Consider the following 23,712-nt stretch of genomic DNA (forward strand, 5'->3'; position numbering starts at 1 on the left):
CGGTCTCCCTCACGGCCGCGGGAAGGAGGACGGCGGGGCAGGTGCGGCCGCAGGCGCTGCGCTCCGGCTCCGGGAAGCTGCAGCGAGCACTTCCGCTCCGTCCTCCGCGGCGCCGCCTCCAGGGCCCCCAAGATGGCGCGAGGGCGGGGCCAAGGGCTCCAACCATTTCCGCTTCCGGCGCAGACGCGCAGGCCGTTGGCGGGCGGGCCTCTCGGCGGAAGAGACGACAGCGGCGGAAACGCGCACAGGCGCAGCTGCGTCCTCTGGCTCCGGGCCCGGCTAGCTTCGCTCCAGAGATTGCGCGGGCTCAGGGACTGGGCCCGTGGCCACACCCCCCTTGCGACAAAGACCAATGGAAGCGGGCGTTGCTGGTCGCTAAGGGAAACCGCCGGCGGCAAGATGGCGGCGGCTAGCAAGGGCACCCCGAGCTCCCGCGGGCCGCGCCGGGACCCGCCGAGGCGGCCGCCCCGGGACGGTAACGATTGCGGGCTACGGGGCAGGTCAACGGCTGTCCTGGGCTCCGTTCGGGGTGCGATCGTTCTACGCCCTCGACCCCCAAATGCTCACCTCGGAAAGTAGAGGTCCAGGTGCCGCGGCGGAGCCAGGGCCGCCCCCGCGTCCCCCACTCCCACAGGACTCGCCGTGCGCCTCCTCGGGCCCGGCTCGCACCCTTCCCCGAGCCCTCCTCCCGCAGCAGGCCAAGCCCTGCAGGGGGTCGCCCCCCGCGGGCTCCTAGCAGGGAAGACCGGGTTCCGGCCGCAGACTCACAGCCAGCGGGACCTGGGGTTGCCATGGGGATCCCGAAGCCCAGGACGTGGGGCGAGGGCAGGCGCAGGAGTAGCACCAAGCCTCCTGACTTCCTGGCCGGTGCTGTCCAGAAACGCTAGGACGCGTTTCAAAAAAGCAGTTTTTGTCTGTACTCCCAGCACTTTGGGAGGCCGAGGCGGGTGGATCACCTGAGGTCAGGAGTTCGAGACCAGTGTGGCCAACATGGCGAAACCCCGTCTCTACTAAAAAATACAAAAATTGGCCGGGCTTGGTGCCTCCTGTAGTTCCAGCTACTCGGGAGGCTGAGGCAGGAGAATCGCTTGAACCCAGGAAGCGGAGGTTGCAGTGAGCCGAGATCGCGCCACTGCACCCCAGCCTGGGCAGCAGAGCAAGACTCAGTCTCAAAAGAAAAAAAAAAAAAGAGCAGGTTTTGATAGGAGCTGTTTCTAGAATCAAATAAACGGGTGTGGAATGAACTCAGAGCTAACACTAGTATCTTCAGGTAGAACCTGACCCTGATTTGGGACAGATACAGTAGCCTGTGGTAACCCCCTGCCCTCCTCCCCGACATTCTCCCATAAACCCTGCCCCCAAGATGTGCCTGAGGAACTGGTGGGGAGGGAGCCCTGCCCATTCCAGGAACTGCAGGAGTTGGCGGGTGGCACACCCAGCAACTGGGAGGAGATGAAGCCGGCCAGGCCGTCCTTGGGTATGAGTGTGGATTTTCTCCCCAGGGATAGGAGGCCACTGAAGGGCCACAGCAGGGGATGGGAGAGTCTGCTCCTCCCCTGTGTGCCTCACTGACACTGCCGTTCTGCCGTCCCCTGGCTCACTCATCTCCTGCAACAAGGCTCCCAACCTGCCCCTCACCACCTCCCGAGCACCTCTGGTCTCTCAAGGACCTGCACTTGTTTCAAGCCAGCCCTCCTCTCACTGGGCCTGTCATCTCTGCACCAAGTAGGTCCTCATCCTTGTCACATAAACAAATGAGCAAATGGATGGCCCAACAGTCGACAGGAGAGCTCATGAGCCCCACAGGTCGCCTCTGGTCTGCTGAAGGTGATGTGTACCAACCCCTTGAAGGCCCTCAAGGGAGCTGCACTCCCTCCTTCAGCACGGGAGACCATCCCTCATATCAGTGTCTGTGCTTATCTGTGCGTGTCTTCTCAATACTCAGGTTATGGTGTCTACGTATACCCAAATTCCTTCTTTCGATATGAAGGAGAATGGAAAGCAGGGAGGAAACACGGTGAGAAGCCTCTGTGGTCTCTTCTTCCAGCTGCTGCCCCACAGCTGATAAAGCCAGTTTCTCCCCGGGAGGTTGGGTGGGCAAGTGGCATTTCTTGTAGCTTTCAAGCCCATTGTACCCTGGTGCTTCCCTGGCTGCTCAGGGTAAGGCCGGATGGGCAGGGGAAACAGAGGCCTGGGAGACCCCCCTGGAGGGCCACCTTCAGCAAAGGAAGCTGCGACTTAGAAATTCTCCCTAGAGGTTGAGTTCATTTGTCTTTTCCAGACTGAAAACTGGCTTTATGGTTTATTTTTGATTATAAAGAGAACCTACTCTTGTAGTAAGTCCAAGTAATAGAAGAAAGAAAGTGTAAAGTCAGGCCAAGTGCAGTGGCTCACGCCTGTAATCCCAGTACTTTGGGAGCCCAAGGCGGGCGGATCACTTGAGGTCAGGAGTTCCAGAACAGCCTGACCAGCATGCTGAAACCCTGACCCTACTAAAAATACAATAATAGCTGGATGTGGTAAGGCACACCTGTAATCCTAGCTACTTGGCAGGCTGAGCCAGGAGAATCCCTTGAACACAGGAGGCAGAGGTCGCAGTCAGCTGAGATTGTGCCACTGCACTCCGGCCTGGATGACAGACCGAGACTCCATCTCAAAACAAAACAAAAGAAGCAAGCATAAAGTCGGTAACACCTGTACCCCGCCCAACCCCAGGCAAGTGCCATGAACCTTCGGCGGTGTGGATGTTCCCGCCACTGTGCTCCTCTCACGCAGTTTTGTATCTGCTCTCTGCCAGTTTTCTTTCTTTTCTTTTCTTTTTTCTTTTTTTTTTTTGAGACAGAGTTTTGCTCTTGTTGCCCAGGCTGGAGTGCAATGGTGCCATCTCGGCTCACTGCAACCTCCAGCTCCCAGGTTCAAGCGATTCTCCTGCCTCAGCCTCCTGAGTAGCTGGGATTACAGGCACCTGCCACCACGCCCAGCTAATTTTTGTATTTTTAGTAGAGATGCGGTGTTGCCATGTTGGCCGGTCTCGAACTCCTGACCTCAGGTGATCCGCCCACCTCAACCTCCCAAAGTGCTGGGATTACAGGCATGAGCCATTGTGCCCAGCCACTCTGCCCAGTTTTCTTTTCTTTTCTTTTTTTTTTTTTGAGACAGTCTCGCTCTGTCGCCCAGGCTGGAGTGCAGTGGTACAATCATGGCTCTCTGCAGCCTCAACCTCCTGGCTCAAGTGATCCTCCCACCTCAGCCTCCTGAGCAGCTGGAACCACAAACACGTACCACCATACCTGGCTAATTTTTAAAATTTTGTGTAGAGACAGGGTCTCTCCATGTTGCTCAGGCTGGTTGCCTGCACTTTGATTCCTCTGCTTGTTCTGGCTGAAGGCGCAGGCTGCTCAGGCATGTTTCGGCAGAGGTTTTTGAGAACTTTTTTTTATTTTTAAATACTTGTATAGCATGAGTAATAGAGCCAAACACAGGTTTTGAAGCCAAGCTCTTCGTTCTGAGAAACAGGCCCGACACTGCACAGTGTCATTCGCAGTCAACCCAACCACTGTCTGAGTTCACATGACGATTTCTCCTGCCAGGTCACGGGAAGTTGTTATTTCAAGATGGCAGTTACTACGAAGGGGCGTTTGTGGATGGAGAAATCATGGGAGAAGGCCGCCGGCACTGGGCCTGGTCAGGTGAGCTCTAGCCGGGATGGCACCTTCACTCCTTTCTGATAACCCATCGGGCTCAGTTGGTCCCCCGAGTCTAGACACAGAAGGTGTGACGTGTAGACGGGAAGCTTTGTGCCATAAGGGGCCTGGCCTACCGGGAAGCCCTGGGGACCTGACTGAGGCTCTGTGGTCACTGCTGAGAGCAACTCAGGCTTCCAGAGACACTTTTCTAGAATAAAGATTTATCTGTCCCAAGTTACACTATTTCTTTTTTATTTAAAGTTATTTCAGCCACGTTGTATCCCTAGATGGGAAACCAGCTCTGGGGACTCGTTGTCGGGAGCTGTGTCTCCAGGAATCTCAGACCCTCACGCCAGAGGGGTTGGTGGGTTCTCTGTGGAGGTGTTTTCTCTCAGGCTTGGCTTTCAGTTTTTAAAGAGCCAGGGAAAAAGCTCACCCTTCACCCTGCAAACCGACCAGAGGGTCCTTTGCCCTCGGGATAGATGCCCACAGAGAGTGTCTGCCTGGGGCTGTCTGCGTGCCCAGCTGTTGGGGAGACCAGACCTGCTTACCATGTTTTCCCTCATGAACCAGACTGAGTAGTACGATGGAGGCAGGGACGTCCATTCTGGAATGGTTCCTGCGTCTCATGGGTCAGGGACAGAGGAGAGCCGACTGGGGCCGCAGCCCTGAACTGAACCTCCTGTCTCCCCTCCTCCTTATCCATATGCAGGAGACACCTTCTCTGGACAGTTTGTTCTGGGAGAGCCTCAAGGCTACGGCGTCATGGAGTACAAAGCCGGCGGATGTTACGAAGGGGAGGTCTCCCACGGCATGCGGGAAGGTCTGGCGTCCACAGGAGCCGGGTGCTGTGAGGGCGGGCGCTTTCAGGACACGGAATCCTACATCCACTTGGGTTCAGGAACCTCTGATAGGGCCTGCCTGACTTCAGAGGTTGGGAAAGGAGGTAGGGGGCCCATGCCCTCTTCTCCCCACCCCCAGGCCATGTCCTATGCCCTGCATACACCAGTATGCCCACCGGGTCCTGTGGCGCTTGGTGCAGCTCTGTTATCCGCTGCCGCGGAACAGATGCCCATGGCTTAGGGGTTAAAATGGCCACTGCTTTATGAACTGCTCCTGATCCTGGGGTCAGTAGGTAGGGCTGGGCCCTGCAGGGAGGGGCTTCTGCTCTGGTCTCATGTGGGGTCACTAAATGGCTACAGTCACAGCAACTCCGCCAGGCCTGAGGGTTCCTGAGGTCCTCATAGGCCTGGGAAGCCCAGCTCCTTGCCCAGTAGTCTTGGACAGCTTAGCCACTTCCTCCACATTCTGTTGGCCCAAGCAAGTCAGGAGGCCAGACTCAAGCCAGGAGGGGGCTGTGCCCTGTCCCTCTACCCAGCCAAGCCAGGCCCAGCACGGTCCGTAGTCCCACAGCCAAAAGGCCACCCACACCCGAGACAGGAGTCAAGCACATAATACTCTCCACCACAGACGGAGCTTCTTTTTCCAGTGTTTTCCTTATGTTAAGAAGCAGAGGCCAGGTGTGGTGGCTCATGCTTGTAATCTCAGCACTTTGGGAGGCCAAGGTGGGCGGATCACCTGAGATCAGGAGTTTGAGACCAGCCTTGGCAAAATGGTGAAACTCCGTCTCTACTAAAAATACAAAAATGGCTGGGCATGGTGGCACACACCGGTAATCCCAGCTACTCAAGAGGCTGAGGCAGGAGAATCACTTGAACCCGGGAGGCAGAGGTTGTAGTGAGCTGAGATCATGCCACTGCACTCCAGCCTGGCGACAGAGCGGGACTCCGTCTCAAAAGCAAAGCAACAACAAAAAAAAAAACAAAAGAAGCAGAAATACTCTCTAATTTCTGAGTTGTCCAAAATCTGAAAATGCCACAGTTTACAAACCCCCATCCTCTTGAGTTTCTCCTTGTTCAGGTCAAGCCCTGCCCTCCTCACTGTGAACTTGAAGTTTCTTGTAAAAACAAACGACAGGCCCAAACTGCACCCATCCTCACCCCAGCAGGACGCAGAGCCTGTGCAGCCTCAGATGGCAGTCTGCAGGGCCCCTCAACGGCACCTTTCAGAACTGGACCCCAGGGCCATTTTTGCTGCCCTGTCAGCTGACCGACCTGTCCCAAAGCACATCTGCCCTTCCCGTTCAGAGCCTCACCGAGCCGTGCTGAGGCCTCTGTGTAGCCAGGTCTGGAGGACCTGTCATGTTCCTGGGGGGCCCTGAGCCCCATGCCTCCTAGACTCACTACTTTCCTCCTGCCTGCCCTCCAAGGAGCAGAGGGCAGATCCCTTCTCAGATGCAGGAGGAGGCACAAAGCCAAGTCTGTCTCTCGGTCCCTTCTCCAGGACACGGGTTTCTGGTGGACCGGGATGGACAAGTGTACCAGGGCTCCTTCCATGACAACAAGAGGCACGGCCCTGGGCAGATGCTCTTTAAGTGAGTATGAGTCTTGCAGGTGCTGCCCGGCGCATGACAGACACACAGTGCAGGTGTGAGGCCATGTGGCCTGGGGGTGTAGACATGACTGCCATGGGACACCCCGGGCCTGTTCCGGCCCCTGCTGTCTACCCGCCACCCCCCGCAGTGCCAAGTTGTTGAACCACATTCTGTGGTTTTGGGATTATTCTGTAATTTTCGCCTTGTTTATTGAAATTGACCAATTATGTGTTTAGTAGATAAAACATCACCCCCCCCCCCATTAAAATACCTCCTGAGAACGTCAGGCTGGCGGCAAAGTGGCACCACAGGGGCGTCTCCAGGTCTAAATGAGGATGGGGGCGCCCTCCGGCCAGCAGAGCCTCCCGCCTCCCACCTCCCAAGTGCTGGGCATCTTCAGCCCGTGTGGAAATTCCCACGGCGGAGTTTCAGCCTCACTGGCTGTGGAGACTGCAGCCCCCTCCCGTTGCCTTTCCTGTGTCATTTCCCATTTTGAGTGGCGGAAGCTGAGCGCGTCCCGAGCAGGCCTACCATCTAGGGTGGGGGTGGGCGGACGTGTCCCCACTGCCTGTCGTCGGCCCCCAGCCGGCCCTGGCGAGGCAGGAGCTCTTGGGGCCATCTGCTCGGGCCTATTTTTGCCTCGGTCCCGCGGTGCCTGCGGAGCTTGGTGGGAGGAGCCGGTCTGAGTCACTGCCACCACCTGGCTCCCCCTGTTGAGAGTGGACTCTGTGCGTGTGTCCCCCAGGAACGGTGACAAGTACGACGGCGACTGGGTCCGGGACCAGCGTCAGGGACACGGGGTGCTGCGCTGCGTCAACGGCACCACCTACGAGGTACCCGGGGGCGCACGGCGCCTGCTGCCCAGAGGGTACAGGCCTCGTGGTGGGCAGGGCGCGTGGGGTGTATGGGGAGCCTCACCCTGGCAGCTTCTCCACGTGCCAGGCCCTGCAATTCCCTTATCCCGTGTGGGAAGATAAGTTTCTCTCTCCACTCACAGTTCCCTGTTGGGAAAAGAGGAAAACAAACAGGAGTGTATTCGTATGTGTGCCTTGTGTATACTCGGGAGATACGCGGAGAGGCAGGGAAGCTCACAGGCGGCTCTCACTTTTGACTTAAATCCCATCTTCAGCCAAACCAAAGGAAGAAGGGTGTTGGGGGCCAGTCACGGGGATGAGGCTTGTGGTGCAGCTGAGGCGGGGCCTTCTCCACCGGGGCCTTTCTCTTCCTGGTACGGAGAGGAGATGCCCTTACCAGTGGAACTTCCTTTACGGATGCAAATTTTTCTTACAAAAGGGAGCTTCTCCTGTGTCTGCAGTTTCTCAAAATAATCTGCTCAAAATAGTGCTGATGCCAAAGAGGCAGATTTGGGGGTGGTACATTCTGGTCTGTGACAGGCCCTACAAGGCAGGGACTAGGATTGTTCTCGGGGGAATGGGGCAGCGGCCCCGTGAGTGCAGAGAGCAAATTTCAGGATGTTTGGAGGAGAGGACGCCAGACTTGTTGACAGGCTGAATGTGCGGGCAAAGGCAAGAGAAGAGTCAAGGTTGGTGCCTGAGCTTTCGGTCTGAGCATTGAATGGACAGTGGGGCCTGGTTCAGGATGCAGTCAGGAGGCAGAAGCAACACCGATCACTCCAATGGGGAAAAATGTAATGAAAAAATCACTAATAAGGACGATTCAGGAGGCAGAAGCAACACCCATCACTCCAATGGGGAAAACGTAATGAAAAAGTCACCAACAAGGACGAGGCAGCTAGCTACCAAAAAGGGCAGGAAAAGGAATAGCAACGTCGCAGTGTCAGGAGGGGGCCCGGAGACAGACCCTCTGCGGTGGAGTCTGGGAGTGGTGTGGTTGCTGCTTGGGCTGGGCTGCAGGCCTGAGCTCCTGGCTGGTGGGAAGGGGAGGCTGCTGGTCCACCGCAGGAGGGAGCTTCATGGTTAACCAAGCCATCCCCCATGCTGGCTGTGAGGCACCAGCAGCATTGAGGGCCTCAGGAGCCCGGGTGCTGCTGTGTGAGGCTGTCGCAGCCATGAGGATGACCATGACTGCAAGGGCTGCGAGGGGCCCCTGAGCGTCCAGCAGCACTAACAGGAAGGAACCACACGTGCAGGTCTCTAAACGCAGCGCAGGTCACAGCCAGAGAATCAGGACTGCTGTGGCCATGGAGAGGAGTCCCTCGTTCCTTAGAGCCTCGGGGCTGCTTTGATGAGAAATGCAACATTTAATTGTGTGGGTTGCAGAATTACAATGTCGGTTGAATTCCCTTCCTTGCCAAGATTCTCCTGTGAAAGTTGGAGCAGTGGTTGGAGAGAATGGTCCCTGGAGCTAGGAGGAACCCAGCACCCTCCTGAGACTCAGACCTCCACAGAGAGGGTATGGCTGCCAGCCCAGGTGGTAGAGAGGTTTTCTAGGGTGCCAGGGGCCAAAGCTACTTCTCAGGAAACTCCCCCTGAGGTGCAGGAGACGTTTAGCAGAGACCAGACACTGGGGTGTTCCACAGGCCACTGGCCTCGGCCATAGGAGTTAAAGTAGAAACACTGCCTCCCACAGTCCCGCCTTGTTCTCTGTTGACAAAGCCTGGCATTGCACTTGCTGGCAAAGGAGAAACGTTGACAGGGTCCAGTTCCCGTCAGGCAAAAGTGGGCAAGGAGGAGGGGTGCTGGGAGCTGAGAGGTGATGGATTGGCAGTTGGCATGGGGCCACATGGGGATGGAGGTGGGGGTGGGGATGGGAGCCTCATCCTGGCTGGCACAGCTGCCCGCAGCAGGGCCTCAGAGGTGGTCAGATGTGGGGCCCCTGGAGGGGTGGTCGGGCAGGAGGTGCAGCGTGGCTCCCCTCCGCGTGCATGTCCACCCTCCCTGCTCTTGAAACAGAGCATCCTGCTTGGGTAAAAGTGCCACCCATGCCCACTCTAGGGACTGGCAGCCCTGCTCAGGGCAGTTGGCCATTGGCAGTGTCCTTGCTGGACCACGGGAGTCCACGTCAGCGTCGTTGCTGCCCCTGCTGGCCTGGGCTGGTGCTGCGGGTTCTCACCTGAGCCATATGGAGGAGGTGCTGTAGCCAGGCCAAGGCTCTGCCTCTTCTCCCCTGGGGACGTGTGTCCATCCTACAGGACCAGACTTCACCGCGTGCTGGGGCAGCCACTGCTCCCTTGTCTTCACTGTCCAGAGTGGCAGTGGGAGAGTGCGGCCAAGGGAGTCCCTGGGCAGAATTCTCTTCTGCCTGCCCCTTCCCACCTGAGCACACCTGGGCCCCCACCCCACTGCCACCATGACGATTGCCTCGCCTTGCAGGGCTAGGGCGAAGCTGGGGCCGGTGCTGGTGCACAGCTCTGGAGCTTGGGCTCGGGTGTGTGGTTTCACTTCCTGGGTGCCAGGCGCTGCTGTCAGCTTTTCGGTGCATTGGCTCATGACCCCACCAGTCCAAGCAGGGCATAGGTGAGGAAGCTGAGGTGCTAGGATGGCAGGCTCCCTCACCAGGGAGTGGCAACGCAGCCCTGGGGGCCCCCGGCCACTCACCCAATCCTCACGTTCCCTGAGATTCAGGAGGACCTGGTCAGGGCCTGTCTCATGGCCCAGGGACACAGAGGTGCCACCTGCTGCCAGACAGGGCCATCCCCCCCGGCCTGGGCTGGGCGAGAAGCAGCTCCTGTTCTTCCAGAGGACCTGGACATCTCTGTCCTCCCCACCCCCACTCCCAGCACAGCCCTATCCCCAGAGGCTGTTCTGTCCCACAGGTCCCCTGGCTACCACCCAGGCGCCAACTCGGGTCCACACTGCTTGCTGGTCACCAGCGCCCTGGGCCGAGAGAGAGGACCAGGCAAGGGACAGCGCCCTCCCTCCTGGGCTGACAGCACCAGGGTGCTCAGCGCATCCACCAGGGGGCAGCCCAGCCCAGTCCCGGCACCACACTGGCCCGGGCCTCGCCGGAGGGAGGCGGCTGCTCCCCGGGAGCCCAGAGCTTATTCCCAGGCCATGAGTTTGGATGGGGGAGGATGGCCTGGGATGGCCACTGGGCCCAAGGGCTGGCTGGGTACTCCTGAGAGCCGGGCCCCCAAGCGGCCCCCCAGGCCTTTCTGCTTGGGATGGTTTCTCCCCTTGGTGCTAAAGCCTTGAATTCTGCAGAGAGTTTTGCAGAGGATTTCTGTGACAGTCTTGGTGCAAAACCCTTCGAGTGACCTACATTCCCTGGGGTTATAATATGACCTCCCCACTCCTCTGCCGTCCAGGCCCAGAGGACTGGGAGACCTGGGCAGGCCCTGGGACCGCCTGCCAACCGAGGCCCACACACCCTCACCAAGCAGGCCCGTGGCTTGAGCTCCCTGGGGACACTGCTGTGTGCTGGTGCTCGCTGCCCCATGGGGTGCCCTGGGCAATGTCACCGGTGGCAGCAGTCCCCTGGCCTTGTCCACACTACTGACACCCGCAGGCACGGGCAGACCGTGGCCAGTGAGCTGCCTGCTCCTCCAGCACCTTCTCCAGGCATTGCTCCTGCCCAGACCGATGGAGACGCTACGAACAGAGAAGGGCGCCTGAGGCCAAAAGGACAGGCTGGGCCCCCATGCCCTCAGGTCAGGACTGGGCCGGGGTCGCCTCCCACGCGGCACAGCCGTGGCTGCCAGACTACCACGCTTCAGAGGCAGGAGGTTTTCACGTGGCTGTTTGTGCAAGAAGACATTACCAGGTCTGTCCCTTGGACTCTGGTTAATGAGGAGAAGCGAGGCTCTCTTGGCTCAGCTGCTCGGTTCTCTGCTCTGCATCTTAGCGCTGGGCCCTCCGGTCACAGTGCCTCTCCTCCACCTTCAGCCTGGAGAGTAAACGGCATCGACCCAGAGAGGCAGCAGCTGCCAGAGACGGGAGTCAGGCCGCACATCCCGAGAGCTGTCCAGAGTGAGGGGACAGCCGTTCCTTGTGGTGTCATTAGTCAAATATTTAGCCCGCTTTAAAAAACATTTTGTCGACCAGGCACGGTGGCTCACACCTGTAATCTCAGCACTTTGGGAGGCCGAGGTGGGAGGACTGCTTGAGCCCAGGAGTTCAAGACCAGCCTGGGCAACATAGGGATACCCTGTCTCTACAAAAGAATTTTAAAAAAATACAGAATTAGCCAAGCGTGGTGGTACACACCTGTGGCCCCAGCTACTCAGGAGGCTGAGGAGGGAGGATCGCTTGAACCTGGGAGGCAGAGGTTGTAGTGAGCTGAGATCAACACCCACTGCACTCCAGCCTGGGCAACACAGTAAGACCCAGTCTCAAAAAAATAAAAAACCAAAACACCAACCATTTTGTCACGGTGAAATCCATATAATATAAAACTTAGCATCTTAACCACTTTTTGTTTTGAAGAGGCGAGGTCTCACTGTGTTGCCCAGGCTAATCTCCAATTCCTGGGCCCCAGGTGCTTCTGCCTTGGCCCCCAAAGGGCTGGGATTTCAGGCGCGATCCACTGCACTGGGCCATGACCGTTTTTAAGCGTGCAGTGGGGTGACAGGAGGCACATGCCCATTTTGTGCAGCCACAACCACATCCGCCTCCAGAACTTTGTCACCTTCCCACTTGAACCTCTGTCCCCATCCAACACGAACTCCCCACACTCCCGCCCCTGGCAGCCACCGTTCCACTGTGTGTCTGTAGACTCTACTGATCTCAGGGCCTCCTGTGAGTGGTGTCCTTTCGTGCCAGGCTTGTTTCACCCAGCACGATGTCCCCAGAAGCCTCCATGCTGGAGCCTGTGCCATCCCCTCCTTCCTTGCTAAGGCTGAGCCGGGCCAGCACCCCCCGGCTCCCGCCACCTCGTGTGGACAGACACGCTTCTCTGCCCATCTGTGGGTGAACTCTGGGGAGGCTTCCCCTCCTGGGTCCTGTGGGTGATGCTGCTGTGAATACGGCTGCACAGAGAACTCTTCAAGGTCCTGTGGGCCGCAGCCCCAGAAGTGAGATTGCTGCATCGGGTGGTGATTCTGTTTTTGATTTTCGAGGAACTGCCATGCTGTTCTCCACAGCGGCCTCACCCTTTTACCTTCCTGCCCACAGCGCACACAGTTCCAGTTCCTCCCCAGCCTCCCCAACACTGGTTATTTTCTGTTGTTTTTGTAAAAGGTTACCCTAATGAGTATTGGCCCTCTTAACAATAACCACAATTGAGATGCAAGCCCACCCACTGTCAGCTGTGGCCACCACTGCGCACCCGGTCTCCCCCTCTTTGACGCTTCTTGGCGGCTGTAGTCTCCCCCAGTCCTGGCCACCAGCTGCCCCCACCCGTGAGCACCTGCCCCTCACCATGTTGGTGCTGCCAGGCTTTGTGGAGTGCCTTTGTGCACAGGAGTTTGGCCTTTTGACTTCTTCCCTGGGAGCTTAAACCATCGATCAAGGCCACGAGGCAGGCGCTGGGACCTTCTTGGACACTGAGTTGCCTCTGAGAACTGCCCTGTCCCTCCAGCCACACCCCAACCAGCGCCGGCTGTTCATTTATTTTTAGAGATCATTTTGTGTTCTGAAAAGACTAGAAAGTGGTAAGTCCTTTCTTCTCTCTCTTCTGGCCTTCGCCTCTGCCCACCTCGGAGCATGCCCTTGGCACCTCCTACATCAGCTCTGATCCACCCATCTATAGTAGGAGAAACTCCAGGAGACATCGGCTGCTACCCAGGCACCGTGAGCTCGGGGTTGGCGAGGCCCCTCCGGGAGACCTGTTCTCCCTCTCGACAGCAGGTGTGTTTTCTGCAAATCATGTCTCCTGCCTTGCAGCCAGTACTCCTTAATGCAGAGCTCTATGAAGAACCTTTTTTAAAAAATGCATTCTAGAGAAAAATGCATTCCTGAAAATAAATGTGTTACAGCTTCTTCTGACGGAAAATAAGAACAGCAGATCCCAAAGCTGAGAAGGCTCCTCTTCCACGGGGAAAGGAGCCACGCGGCTCAGGCCGGTCCCGGAAGCCACAGAGGTCCTGGGCCACGAGCACCCCCACCAGCCTGTGACACCTCGACCATCTCCGTGCCCCATACTCCTAGTTTACAGCTTACTGCCTCGACCTCCCAGGACCCGAGGGCTTGGGCAGGCCCCACACGTCCTCCAGAACATCCTCGGTGGGAGCCGGACCAGAACGCGGAGCAGACAGAGTGGAAGCCACACGTGTGTGTGCACATCAGAGCGTCTCCTACCCATGTTGGCGGCAACGCAGCCCTCCAGGCGTCCCTGGCTGTATCAACTGCGCCATGAGTGTTGGCTATCTCACACGCCAGCTTTCCCGGAGTTGCCGCTGGGTGCCGAGCACCTGCTCAGGAGCAGGTGGCTCCTTCTGGGTGGCTTTGCCTGCCGCAGTCCCCGAGCCTCCTCTCCTCAGCTGGGCGTGTGTGGGAATGCCCAACGGCGGGGCCTCCATGGGGCCTACAGCCTCCACATTTGGGCCTACTGCCCTCGGACCCAGGGGTCACAGTCTAGGAAGCCTGGGCCAGTGGGGGACCCCTGGGGTGCATGTAACACTGAGAATCATGTAGATAATTTGGGGTGTTTGAGCACGCATGGCCTGTGGGGAGTCTGGCCGGCTTGCCTCATGTGGATCCCCCACCACCCTGGGGCAGAGGAGGGGGCAGAGGAGGGGCCGGCTATTGGGGCCGTCGTGGAAGCACTAGGGTTACACTAGGGCAGGCCCCATGTCCCCTCTGGAACTCCTCACAGTTCACAACTTGAAGCCCAGGCACTTGCGATGGGACCAGCGAGGTCAAACACGGGACCCCTGGTCCTCACTGTTACCAAGAAGTGATGCAAATGGCCGGTCTTCAGAAACCGGAGCTAGCCCCACCTGTGCCACCAAGGCACACCAGCCCCTGAGCAGTCGCAGGGCCCAGGCAGGAGGGTCCGGCGGGCTCCTCACTCATGACATGGCCTGAGGGGGCTGAGCAGCTGGTCCTCGGAGCCCCCACCTGGTGCACCAGGCCATGAACCTCAGCAAAGGCACTGTCTCTTGATGCCCAAGCTTTGGCAATGGTTGGGGGTTACCTTCTCCAGACCACAACACCCTCAAGGCCGACACTGGGGAAAGCTGGAGCCCCTGCTCTTCACCCCCACCTCCCGGGGCTGTCTAACCCCAAGGAGCACCAGACCCAGGACTCCCCCAGGAGGGCCAGAGGCAGGAAGTGTCTGATGGTGCCAGGGGAGGGTGGACGCCTGACTAGGGCCTGAAAACAGAGGGCATCGCTTCCAATAGAGCATGGAAAGAAAACAGCATGAATGGACCAGACGTGCTTCCCAGAGGGAGAAAGAAGAGCACTCACAACCTCTTCTGCCCCAGGCTGCTTGGAGTGGGCCAGCGCCAGAGCAGTCCCTGCACCAGCCGAGCTGTCCGAGCTCATCAACTATCAAGGAAGGTGTGAGCCTTCAGCTGAGTGGTGCTGGGAGCTGGGGAGAGCCGAGCACTGCCTGGGGCCTCCTGAGTGCTCTGCCACCCGGCCGAACAGGGCAGGGAAGGGAGGGCCCCCCACAGAGGACACCCTTGTGGTCCTGGGGTCGCCTTTGTGACCGAGGGGGACATATGTGTGTCACAATCATCCTGTACGACCGCTTCCTGACTTTGGAACCGCTGTTCACCTCTTTATTTTGGGTGTGGACCTGGACCCCAAGTGGCCCTTCCCCAAAGGTCGTGTGACCATCACCACCTTCCCGTGTCCTGCACCACACACCTGTGCTCACCTGGGTGCCAGGCAGTGGCCCGGCAGGGAGGAGGAGGGTGAGCAGGTGGCAGCATGCCCATTCCTCGGTCCCGGCCTCTGTGTGGCTGAGGCCCTGCACGTAACTCTCCACGCTGGGCATTGGCCTGGACTGTGCCTGGGTGCTCCCTGAGGCCCAGGCGGGAGGCAGCTGCCCCAGGACTCTCAGCGCCCCAGTCTGTGTCGTCAGCAGGAGGATCAGGAGCCTCCCCTGCACCCTAATTAATAAGCTCTTGCTCGTTCCTGCTTGGGGTGCATGCAACAGAAACAGCCGAATTGTCAAAGGTGTGATTGATAACATGAATTAGACAAGACTGTGCTATTGGATCAGTTGAATTGATCACTCAAATGTGCTTGGGCTGACCAAGTGCTGCATGAAAGCTTGCCCGGCTCAGCCCTCCCACTCGGACACCAGCGGTGGGTACCGAGGATGCCAAGCCCGGACCTGATTGCTGCGCACCCAGGGAAGGGGATGCCAGGCAGACTCGTACCACATACGTGAGCCACAGCCCCAGACCAACTGTGGCTGGAGCCACTCACCCCAAAGGCGGGCTCTGCACCTCTGCATTTCTCGTGACTCGAGTGTGTCTGGCTTCCCCTGCCCAGCCACAGCCTCACTGGGTACTCACCCTGGACGCCATATTGCAGCTGGTGTCAGCCCTGCCCTGCAGCTCCACCTCCCTCCTCCTGAAAGCCCGGGGCACCTTCCAGAGGCCAAGCAGGTGGAAGGGGGCAGAGACCAGATATCGCCATTCTCATTACTGACAGTGACGGGGGCCCCGGACGCCCTGAAGAGCCCTCAGCTGTGCGCTGACTCGCGCCTCTCCCCATCCAGCGTGAATGAGATGAGAGACGGAGGATGATGGTCCCAGGAAGGGACCCTCAAGAAATGCCAATCAAATGCAATGGACTCTCGCCCAGTTTGGTGGGAATGTCTGGAGTCACAGGACAGAGAGCTGAGGGGGCGAGCCTGAGGGGAGGTGCTCTGTGGATGCAAGGGTGCCCATGGCCTCCAACAGGGCATGGCCTCCAGGCATGCCATGCAGCAGCAGTCAGGGCAGCCCGTGGACTCTGCGCCAGTCCTTGGTATCTGAAACCCAGAATCACTCTCACCTGACCCCACATGTGGTCAGCTCTGGGGCCCCCATCCACTGTAGTTGCCAGTGTGGGTGGTGCTTGCCCAGGGCCCAGGGTGGCACGGTGAACCGGACTCTGATCTTCAGGGCAACTGTCTGGGCCGATGGGGTGACGTCAGTGGTGCGCTCAGCTTGGAACACTGCAGGAATGCAGCCGGGTGGGTGCTGGCTGGGATCTTGGGGTCTGGGTGCTAGAGGGACAAGAGCCTCAGGAGCAAGGGCCCTGTCCAGACAGCAGCCGGGCCTCTGCCCACCTGGCACCCCAAGCTGGCTGCCCAGCCTCTTCTGAAGCTGAGAGCTGCCTTTTTGCTGCCTCCAGGCACCCACGTGGGCTGCCAGTTGTCTCGGATCGGAGCCCCCTGCCTGGAGGCGTGAGCCGTGCTCCCAGCCAGCAGCTGTGAGTTGCCCCCACCCTGCCCCAGCCCCTCATGCACTGTGGCTCTCCCTGGCCTTTGGGGCAATCCAGTCGCCTTCAGGGCTGTCTGCAGAGGCCCTGTCTCCCTGCGGCCAGAGAGAGCTCCAGCACCATCCACTTCTCCCTGATCTGCCGCACTCCTCAGCCCTGGCCCTCAGCCCTCGCTGTCTCTTCCCATGCATCCCAGGGCCCGGGATCCGTGGAGAGGCCCCAGAAGGCACGTGCTTCGCCCTGCAGACCTGCCGCGGCTGCCTCGGGGTTCCCCTGGGAAAGGCACCCAGGGAGGGCCGGGCAGGGAAGCAGGAGCCCACTTGGCTCCTGCCAAAGAGTGAACAGAAGCAAAACGTGCCTTTGGTTAATTTTTCTTCTAATAGAAGTAATTCAGAGTCAAACGAAATACCATTGAAATTTTCCATGAAAATAATCACCCTGCTATTTCACATGAGTTTCCCAGGCTTTGTTGTATGACTTGGAAACCAGGCTTGTTATGAAGGAGGCAGAGTTGGGGTGTGCAGCGAACAGGCATTTCTCCCAAGTGCACGGGCACATTTTTTCAAACTGTGTTTTTTAATTGGCCTCTTCATGTATAAATGAACAGTGTAACGGACAAGCAGCGCACCTTAATCCCAACGCCACAGTCAGCCAGTTTGCAAGTGCAGGCCTCCTTTATGATACATGCCACAAACGCAATATCTTTGTATTAAAAGGATTTTTTTGCTGAAATGCGCCCGTTCGAGGTTTTGTTTGTATTTTATATACTGTGCCATTGTTCCCATACCTCGTGGCATCTTTAAAATTCAAAAGGGAGTATATTTTGCAAAGCAAATTGGATCGCATTCTAATGAAACATAGTTTCTCACCACCAAGGGACAGGCTGCAAGGACCCTCGAGACGATGTGGTTTTCTAGCAGCCTTTGGTCCTGGGACCCTGCTGTAGCCCCAGGAAGCCGCAGTGCCATGCGGGGACCCACAAAAGCCCCTTGGGAGCCACCAGCCTGAGCCTCACCCTTCTCTCTGCAGGGACAGTGGCACAGCGACGTCTTCAGTGGACTGGGCAGCATGGCCCACTGCTCAGGGGTCACCTATTATGGGTTGTGGATCAACGGCCACCCAGCAGGTAGGTGCCCCTGCCTTCCTGTGGGCACTGTGAGGTCCACTGTGGGGTGTGTCCCTGGCTCCTGGGCAGTCATATGGGAAATACTGACCAAGAGCACACTGGGGAGGGGTGGGGCAAAGTGGAATATAAAATCCCACCCTTTTAAGGAAAAACATGTTCTAATCTGATGTCAAAAGTGGTCCTGCTGCAAGTGGGACTTCCCGGACTTGGGGCCTGAGTGTCTGGGGGTGGCCTCGTCACGGCTGCGCTGTACCCCAAGTGGCCTCTGTCCAATTTCCCTGAGCCCTCTGCACTGTGATGTGACCACAGGGTGGCCTCGGCTCACAGAAGGAGCAGCCAGTTGGGCCTCCTCTGGGGGCTGCCTCCCCGAGCCACCTTCCCTCTCCCCATGGTGTTCCTGGTGGCCTCTGGGTGGCCTCTCGATAGATTCCAGGATGAGGGTGCCACCCCAGGGGTCAGTCTAGCCAGGGACACAACACTCATCCAAACCTTGGGGCCAAGTTCGTGACACAGGTGCAGGTTCCGCCAGCACCGACTCTGGCTCTGCACTGGGGCACCTGCAAGGTCTCAGCCCAGGCAGCCCCACACATACCTCCTGGGTTGGAAGACCTTGGAGGACCAAGACCTGTTAGCTGGGAGAGGTCACAGGGGTGACGGGTGACAGTAACTGCTGCCTTCAGCACAGACCTGCTGGCCCTGAGCTCCTCGTGGAGGCTGAGATCTTCGGGAAGGCAGGAGTGGCCAAGTGCCTGGGGAGCACTGAGAGGTGGGTCCCAGCACCCGCACGCACACAGTGCACCCTGCAGGGGATCCTGGGATGGAGGCCGAGCCTGGGTCCCGGCCCAGATGCTTCTCCCTCAGGTGGAGTCTCCCTGAGGGGCCCCTGGATCCTCAGCAGAGCCCTCCAGGAGTGTCTTGGTGACCTCACCTCAAGGGAAAGAATCCAGATCCCAGCCCCTCCTCCCAAAAAAGTCTCTTGGTCCTTGTTGAAATTTCTAGGTGGGAAAAACAGGGCAAGAGGTGCAGGACGCAGCCTGGCTTCACCCCGAGGAGGGTCTCCCTCCGAGCCAAGGTGGGCTCTGGCTTTGCCCCCAGAACACAGCAGGAGCTCCCACAGGGGCCAGAGCTTCAGGCCCTTCCCCAGCCCCACCGTTGCCATGAAGTCCAGGGCACCCGCCACCCTGTGCACCCGGCGTCGCCTGTGCTGCCTTTTGAGGCAGCCTCAGATCCCAGGCGTTCTCCCAGCATCTGCTTTTAAAGCCCCTCCATTGTGCTTTGCTGGAGGCCAATCCATAGTGGAGAGTCAGGGATGGCAGGTGGGGGCAGGGGCGGTGGGCAGCAGGACACGGTGTGACGACACCGCCCACAGCGATGCCCCGCAGGCCCCGGTGGAGCAGGGGCGGCCCTGGCTGCCAGGAGGCACTGGCCAGCCGGTGGACCCACCCTTGCCAGGCCTCGCCCCAGTCCCAGGTCTGGCACCTGAGGGTGCTGACTCAGACGCAGGGAATGCAGAGCCTGAATCCCAACCAGCGGGAAGACGTGCGGGAACATTCCACGGGCAGGAAAACCCAACAGCCCCACACCATCCACTTGTGTCTCTTGCATGCTCCATGGCCCCGGTGGTCCACTTGATTCGATTCCACAGTGCTCCGGGCCAGCAGAGCTGAGCCTCACGGTCTGAGTGCGGACGACTGCCCAGGTCGCTGCTCTGCAAGGTGGCTTGCGGAGGGTCGGCCCCCGCATGTACCTGTGTTCCAGCTGCCACACTGGGCTCTGGTCGGTTCCTGGGGTGCCCACTGCTGACTCAGCCATGGGGTGGGTGGGGGACCATGCCAGTCACCGCTAAAGCCACACTCTATCGTCTCCCAGAACAAGCTACGAGGATCGTGATCTTGGGTCCGGAGGTGATGGAAGTGGCCCAAGGGTCTCCCTTCTCGGTGAACGTTCAGCTGCTGCAGGACCACGGGGAAATTGCCAAGAGTAAGCATCTCCGGGGGAGATGACCTAACGTTTCCAAAAGAGAAACAGGCAGCAGGTTCTTAAGCAGTGAAGATGCGGACGAGATGTTGCATGTGGCTCCTGAGGCACAGCAGTGACTTCGTGCCCAGAGCCTGGCAGAGAGGTCGCAGGCGTGCCAGCTCCCCTACCAGTCAGGGCAGCCTTGGGTGTGCGTGCAAGCATGTGTGCACATATTGTGTGATGTGCGTGCTCGTGTATGTGTGTGCATATGTGTGTATGCCTTGCACAGGTGTGCACAGGTCTGAATGTGTTTACGTGTGTGGGGGGGCGCGCGTGCACGTGTGTCAGTGTGTCCTTCCTTTTTAGGAGGAACAGTCTTCCGTTCCAGTGAGGGGCTACTTTCTCCTTCCCCACTCGTCTGCTGGTGGGCATCGCAGTTGTTTGCACCTTGGGCTGTTATGAATAGTGCTGCTGTGAACATTTGTATACAAGTTTTTGTGTGAATGTGTTTTCATTTCTCACGGGTATGCACCTACGAATGGAATCCCTGGATCACGTGGTAGATTTATGTTTGAACTTTTCTCTTTTTTTGAGATGGAGTTTCACTCTTGCTGCCCAGGCTGGAGTGCAGTGGCGCAATGTCGGCACTCCACAACCTCCTCCTCCCGCGTTCAAGCGATTCTGCCTCGGCCTCCTGAGTAGCTGGGATTCCAGGCACGCGCCATCATGCCCCACTAATTTTGTATTTTGAGTAGAGATGGGGTTTCGCCATGTTGGTCAGGCTGGTCTCGAACTCCCGACCGCAGGTGATCGGCCCGCCTCAGCCTCCCAAAGTGCTGGCATTACAGGCGTGAGCCACCGCGCCTGGCCTGAACTTTTAAAGAAGCTGCTAAACTGTTTTTCCAAAATGGCTGCAGCATTTTACAGTCCCGTCAGCAATGCATGAAGGTTCAGATTTCTCTGCGTCTTCCCAACACTTGGAATTGTGTCTTTTTGTAATAGCTGCCCTGTGGGTGTGAAGCGATAGCTCGTCGAGATTTTGATTCGCATTTGCCTAATGAGTGATGATGATGAGCGGCTCTTGCTGTGTTTATTGACTATTTGTTTATCTTCTTTGGCGAAACGTCTATTCAAATATTGTACACATTTTTTAAAAATTGGACTGTCAGTCAGGCACAGTGGCTCACACCTAAAATCCCAGCACTTCAGGAGGCTGAGGTGCGAGGATCACTAGAGCCCAGGAGATCTTTTTCTCGTTGTTGTTGTTGTTTTGAGACAGAGTCTCACTGTGTCACCCGGGCTGGAGTGCAGTGGCGTGATCTCGGCTCACTGCAAGCTCCGCCTCCAAGGTTCAAGCGATTCTTCTGCCTCAGCCTCCCGAGTAGCTGGGACTACAGGCGCCCACCACCACGCCCAGCTAATTTCTTGTATTTTTTTTTTTTTTTAGTAGAGACGGGGTTTCACCGTGTTGGCCAGGATGGTCTCGATCTCCTGACCTCGTGATCCGCCCGCCTTGGCCTCCCAAAGTGCTGGGATTACAGGCATGAGCCACCGCGCCCGGCCAAGTCCCGGAGATCAAGACAAGCTTGGGCAATATAGTGAGACCCCATCCCTAAAAAAAAAAACCAAAATTGTTTTTAATTAGCTGGTCATGGTAGTGCATGCGTGTGGTCCCAGCTACTCGGAAGGCTGAAATTGGGAGAGTCCCTTGAGCCCAGCAGGTTGAGGCTACAGTGAGCCCCGTGACTGCACCACTACACTCTAGCCTGGGTGACACAGGGAGACCCTGTCTCATAAAAAAAAAAGAAGAAGAAGAAGAAGAAAACTGAAAAAAAGGTTGTCTTCTTATTTTTAGCTATAGAGTTCTTTACCTATTCTGGATATAAGCCCTTTATCAGATACATCTTTGCAAATGCTTTCTGTCCACCTATGGCTTATATTTTCATTTGCTTAATGCTATCTTTGGAACAGCAAAAGGTTTTCATTTGGGTGAAGTCCAATTTGTCAATTTTTTCTTTTATGGAACATAGTTTTGGTACTGTATTTAAGAATTCTTTCCCTAACCCAAGTTTCACAAAGATTTTCTCGTATCCCTCTAGAAGTCTTATAGTTCTAGCTCTTACATTTAGGCCTGTGATCCAGTGTGAGTTATTTTTTATGGAAAAGATAAAGTTCTAAATTCATCTTTTCTTCATGGGGATGTTCAATCATCCCAGCATCATTTGTTGAGAACACTGTCCTTTTGCCGTTGAGTTGCCCTGGCACCTTGGTTGAAAATCAGTCAGCCCTAAGAGTCAAGGTTTATGCCTGGACCCCCAGTCTGCTCCACTGATCTGTCTATCCTGATTTATCCTCAGTCTATGCCAGGACCACACTATCTGGATTCTTGTCGCTTTTAGCACGTTTTCCAACTGGAGAGTCCTCCAGTTTTGTTTTTCCTTTTCAAAATGATCTTGACTCTGCTGGGACCTTTACATTTCTGTATAAAATTTTAAGATCAGCTTGCCAACTTCTGCAACAACAACAAAAGAAGGCTGCTGGAATGTTGATGGAGGTGCGTTGAACCCCTCTGGAGAGAATGGCCAGATGAAATCTTACCAACACTGAGGCCTCCAGCTCATGAACACAGAAGCATCTCTCCATTTAGGTAGAGTTCTTACTTTATCACCAGTGTCTTGTTCCTTTCAGCATACATCTTGCACTTCTTTGTGAAAGCTATTAATACATAACAATGTTATTTATTAGATATTGAATTGTAATTATTTTATTATTTCTAAACATTGATAAATTTGTATATTCTTTTTATGCCATCATGAGTAGAATTTTCTTAACTTCATTTCAGAGGTTGCTAGAGACTACAATTGATTTTTACTTATTGACCTCATTTCCTTTGACTTGCTTTACTCATTTATTAGCTCTACTAGTTTTTTGGAGGATTCCTTAAGATTTTCTCTATATACGATCATATTGTTTATAAATAAATACAATTTTACTTCTTCCTTTTCAGTCTGAACATGAAAAGCTGCAAGGTTTTTACATTACCTCCAGCAATGAAAGAGGGTTCCAATGGCTTTACACCCTCCTCAGTACTTGCTATTGTCTGTCTTTTTTTTTTTTTTTTTTTTTTGAGACTGAGTTTTGCTCTGTCATCCAGGCTAGAGTGCAGTGGCTCAATCTCAGCTCACTGCAAGCTCCACCTCCTGGGTTCACACCATTCTCCTGCCTCAGCCTCCTGAGTAGCTGGGACTACAGGCGCCCACCACCACGCCCGGCTAATTTTTTTGTATTTTTGTAGTAGAGATGGGGTTTCACCCTGCCAGCCAGGATGATCTCAATCTCCTGACCTCTTGATCCACCGCCCTCGGCCTCCCAAAGTGCTGGGATTACAGGCATCAGCCACCGCCCCCAGCCTTTGTTTTTTTTGAGACTGGGTCTTGCTCTGTTGTCCAGGCTGGAGTGCAGTGGTGCAATCTCAGCTCACTGCAACCTCTGCCTCCCGGGCTCAAGCGATTCTCCTGCCTCAGCCTCCCAAGTAGCTGGGACTACAGGCATGCACCACCACGCCCAGCTAATTTTTGTATTTTTAGTAGAGACAGGGTTTTACCATGTTGGCCAGAATGGTCTCCATCTTCTGATCTTGTGATCTGCCCGCCTCAGTCTCCCAAAGTTCTGGGATTACAAGCATGAGCCACCTTGCTGGCCTGTCTGTCTTTTGGATGTAGCCATCTTTGTGGGTGTGAAGTGGTGCCTTCTTGTGGTTTTGATTTACGTTTCCCTAAAGGCTAATGATGTTGAGCATCTTTTTGTGTGCTATGGGCCATTTGTAGATCTTAGTTGGAGAAATGGACATAAGAGGCACAACTTGACTCCAGAAGTGGGGCTCAGACACAGGACCAAATTGAGGACTAGATAAAACAGGGCCAGGGAGGAAGCAGCCTTCCATAAGACATGCCCACCAACGCATCGTGCCAGTTTACCATCACCATGCAACACCTGGGAGTTACCGCCGCTTTCCATGGCAATGGCCTGATGACCCAAAAGTTACTGCCGCTTCCCTAGAAATGTCCACATAAACCACCCCTTGATCTGCATGCAGTTAAAAGTGGGTATAAATATGACTGCAACGCTGCCCTGAGCCACTGCTTTCTGCCTGTGGGGCAGCCCCGCTCTGCAGGAGCTGTAGCTCTGCCACCTCCATACCTCCCACTCACCCTTAAATCCTTCCCTGGCCAAAGCCAAGAACCCTCACAGGCTAAGCCCTAC

General features: G+C 56.5%; 1 protein-coding gene across 18 annotated transcripts in view; it reads left to right on the forward strand.

Annotated features, from left to right (window-relative positions):
* Positions 1–191: 191 nt before the first annotated feature.
* MORN1 (MORN repeat containing 1) overlaps positions 192–23,712 on the forward strand; it is a 67,120-nt gene continuing 43,599 nt past the window's right edge. For 5 of the 18 annotated variants that reach the window (XM_054443861.2, XM_054443889.2, XM_054443871.2 and 2 more), the window contains exons 1-9: positions 206–475; positions 1,503–1,827; positions 1,946–2,017; positions 3,591–3,689; positions 4,399–4,509; positions 6,030–6,120; positions 6,866–6,953; positions 17,394–17,490; positions 19,360–19,470. In XM_054443861.2, the coding sequence (XP_054299836.1) occupies positions 1,536–1,827; positions 1,946–2,017; positions 3,591–3,689; positions 4,399–4,509; positions 6,030–6,120; positions 6,866–6,953; positions 17,394–17,490; positions 19,360–19,470 (961 nt within the window). In that variant the 5' untranslated portion in view covers positions 206–475; positions 1,503–1,535. Of the gene's footprint in view, positions 476–1,502; positions 1,828–1,945; positions 2,018–3,590; positions 3,690–4,398; positions 4,510–6,029; positions 6,121–6,865; positions 6,954–16,277; positions 17,056–17,393; positions 17,491–19,359; positions 19,471–23,712 lie in introns of those variants that run through there. The other 13 variants (XM_054443899.2, XM_054443934.2, XM_054443926.2 and 10 more) reach the window with 11 other exon arrangements.

The sequence above is a fragment of the Pongo pygmaeus genome, chromosome 1, assembly GCF_028885625.2.
Source record: "Pongo pygmaeus isolate AG05252 chromosome 1, NHGRI_mPonPyg2-v2.0_pri, whole genome shotgun sequence".
Classification (NCBI taxonomy): domain Eukaryota; kingdom Metazoa; phylum Chordata; class Mammalia; order Primates; family Hominidae; genus Pongo; species Pongo pygmaeus.